This window comes from Rhagoletis zephyria, unplaced genomic scaffold (genome assembly GCF_001687245.7).
Source record: "Rhagoletis zephyria isolate East Lansing unplaced genomic scaffold, Rhagoletis_zephyria_1.1 Rzeph_scaffold_03557, whole genome shotgun sequence".
In the NCBI taxonomy this organism is placed as follows: domain Eukaryota; kingdom Metazoa; phylum Arthropoda; class Insecta; order Diptera; family Tephritidae; genus Rhagoletis; species Rhagoletis zephyria.
In genome coordinates this window covers 35,840-38,584 of record NW_016160640.1, presented here as the reverse complement: position 1 = coordinate 38,584, position 2,745 = coordinate 35,840, and the positions used below count along the sequence as shown (strand labels likewise).

Here is a 2,745-nt window from a genome sequence, read left to right as displayed (position 1 = left end):
GTTTTACTTTTTAAAACTATATATAAGTACATACATATTTATGTAGCTAACTTGGAGTGTAAAGTTGATGAGTCCACTTTTTCTAAAAATATATATTTTGATGCAAGCAGCAAGAACGGTTAAAAATTTATCGTTTTTTAAAAGATCGAAATTAATAACTGCATATTTTATTTTGAACGATTTCTTTTCAGTGATAAGCCAATACGCTAAGTCCATAATAATCACAGAAAATATGATAAGACCCAAAGAGTACCAAACTTCTCATTAAAAATCTAGATCTAAAATGACGAATTTAGAACTGGCTCGGAACTATCGAAAACTGGATACAGCAGGGGCAACTGACACTTTGTAGAACATCTTCTTCTTTTTCGATTTTGGCCGAGTTCAACAAAGCACGCCAGTTATTTCGCTTCTATGCTAACTGACGCCAATTGGAAATGACAAGTGAAGCCAAGTCCTTCTCCACCTGGTCTTTCCAACTTCGCCGCCGTACTTGAATAGCTCGGCTGGTAGGCCGTCAGCTTCAGCAGCTTGGTTGTTTTTCAGCCGCGTAATCGCTATTCGTACCACGTCATAGTCGGGCTGTGGGACATCGACTCCATCGTCATCGACTGGCGGCTCGGGTTCGTCTTCTCCACTACTTTCAGTGCGGCTGTCATTCAATAGGGTGGAAAAGTGTTCCCTCCATAATTTAAGTGCGTTCTGGACATCAGTTTCTAGGTCGCCATGGTTGTTCTTACAGGAATTCGCCTTGGTCTTGAAGCCTTCAGTAAGACGCCTAACTCTCTGATAAAATTGTCGGGCGTTCTTCCTGTCGGCCAGCATCTCAAGCTCTTCGCTCTCACGTATCTCGGCCTCTCTCTCTCTTAATCCGGTAAATACGTCTTGCTCCCTTCTTCAGTTCAGTTTGTAGAATATGGCAATGTTAAATTCGCCAGTTGCATTTCCCTAGAGGGATTGTACATACATATATTTCTGTGTATATACTCAAAGTTATTTGCGTGATGTATTTATTGCAGTTTTTGTTGTCGTTCCACATTTCCGATGTTTTCCGCTTATTGTTGTTAATGTACTTGTTATTGTTTTTATAAGAAAGCTGTGCTGCTTTGATTCCTATTGCTGTTGTTGCTGTAACGAATTGAGGTAATAAAATGTGAGAAGGCAGCCAGCAAATTCGTATAGAAATATTCGATAGAAACATGCAACAACAACAAAAGAGGACCCCTACAATTAATTGCATTGACATTTTATTTCAACTTCTTTGAATATGAATCACGATTTTGTAATATTGGGATCTACATATATGCCTTTACGGATGCTCGACGCATATTTTTGGAATAAAAAATTAATACAACCTGCTAAGCTCGAGGAGGGACAGGGCCTATCTCAAACAAAATCAAACCGGAACTTATACTTGTGGTGTGAGAAATGGTATTCTTTAAGTAAATTTTAAAGGAGGGTGCCCCAGATATAATTTTTTACGAGATCGATATATTAGTTCCTACATTGCCGTGCTGGATTGAATAAGGCCTCTACTGAGTTCAAGCCAAGCTGGGACTTCATAAAGCCCAGTCGCGACGTGCTTCCGATATCGGGTGCATTGTAGGGAAAATGAACTTTTTTTGCGACAAAATCTAATATCTTTTTATATATACTTAAATCAATTCCAAATCAAAACTTTCACTTACAAAAGTATTAGTGCGGGACTGTAAATTCTACTTTGATGTTTATTGATATTTTTAAAACGTTTAAAACAGAAGAGANTGTGCGTGTAAATTGTTTACTTATTGCAAAATTTCCAATTAGCAGTTGAAAATTTTCCGTAAAGATATTATGTGACAAAAACTCATACACATGTATGTATGTATATTCTAACGGTGAAAAATTACTTACACTTAGTCTCCTGCTGTGCTATTGCGTCCATCCGATTGTCGCAATATTCGGTCGCCATTCATTTCGAATTTTCTCATATTTTTCCTTTCTGTTCGATTTCAGCAACTGAGTTCATTTAATTTTGTTTTGTTTATATTTTTAGCCAAAAATCTGCGTTGCCGCTTTTCTCATCCTCTCTGCTTCTGTGTTGTGTGCGATTTATCTTCTCACTCATCGGTACTTTGTGTGTGTGGTGCGCTGCCGAGCAGATGGCAATTTTGCTGGTTCATCTTCGGCGCCTCATTCTTTTGATGAGCATCGTCTACTTGAGCGGCGCGGTGATGCGACGCCTGCTGAGCGAATCGCGGCACATCCACTTGCAACACATCAATGGCAAAACGTTTGCCGCCCGGCATCTTCACTTCCAGGCGTGGGCCTATATTTACACCGCCTACGCCTATGTGGTCTTGGTTAACTATGTGAGTGTGAGGCGACTCACCAACATGTTGGAATTTTTTCTCACCTGATTAAAGTTAATCAAGTGCAGTGGATTTTGGAGGGAGTTGTAAATTTTAGTGGACTATTTTGTAGAGATGAGTATTTGTATTTGAACGAAATGAAACTAAATAAAATTAAATAAAATTAAATGAAATTAAATTAAATTAAATGTCCCTTATGGAATATATAGAAACGAGATTCATAAATACAAAAATTAATGAATGAAAATAAATATCAATTCAATTCTATAATACACTTCGTTTATCTGTCCAAGATCTTTTTATCAGTTCAAAAAAAAATTAATCAAAATTAAAATATTTGCCACAAATACTTAAATTTGATAGATAAATACTGGCATTTAAATATTGTGAAGAA

At 37.3% G+C, this 2,745-nt stretch overlaps 1 protein-coding gene across 1 annotated transcript; it reads left to right on the top strand.

Annotated features, from left to right (window-relative positions):
* The first annotated feature begins 2,041 nt into the window (after window positions 1–2,041).
* On the top strand, window positions 2,042–2,406 carry LOC108369234 (uncharacterized). The gene has a single exon (XM_017624304.1). The coding sequence runs from the start codon at window positions 2,142–2,144 to the stop codon at window positions 2,397–2,399; it is 258 nt and encodes an 85-aa protein (XP_017479793.1). The 5' UTR covers window positions 2,042–2,141; the 3' UTR covers window positions 2,400–2,406.
* Window positions 2,407–2,745: the final 339 nt, after the last annotated feature.

What these genes read in the sequence shown, in the direction of transcription:
- LOC108369234 (XM_017624304.1), top strand. Translation starts at nt 2,142, where the DNA reads ATGGCAATTTTGCTGGTTCATCTTCGGCGCCTCATTCTTTTGATGAGC.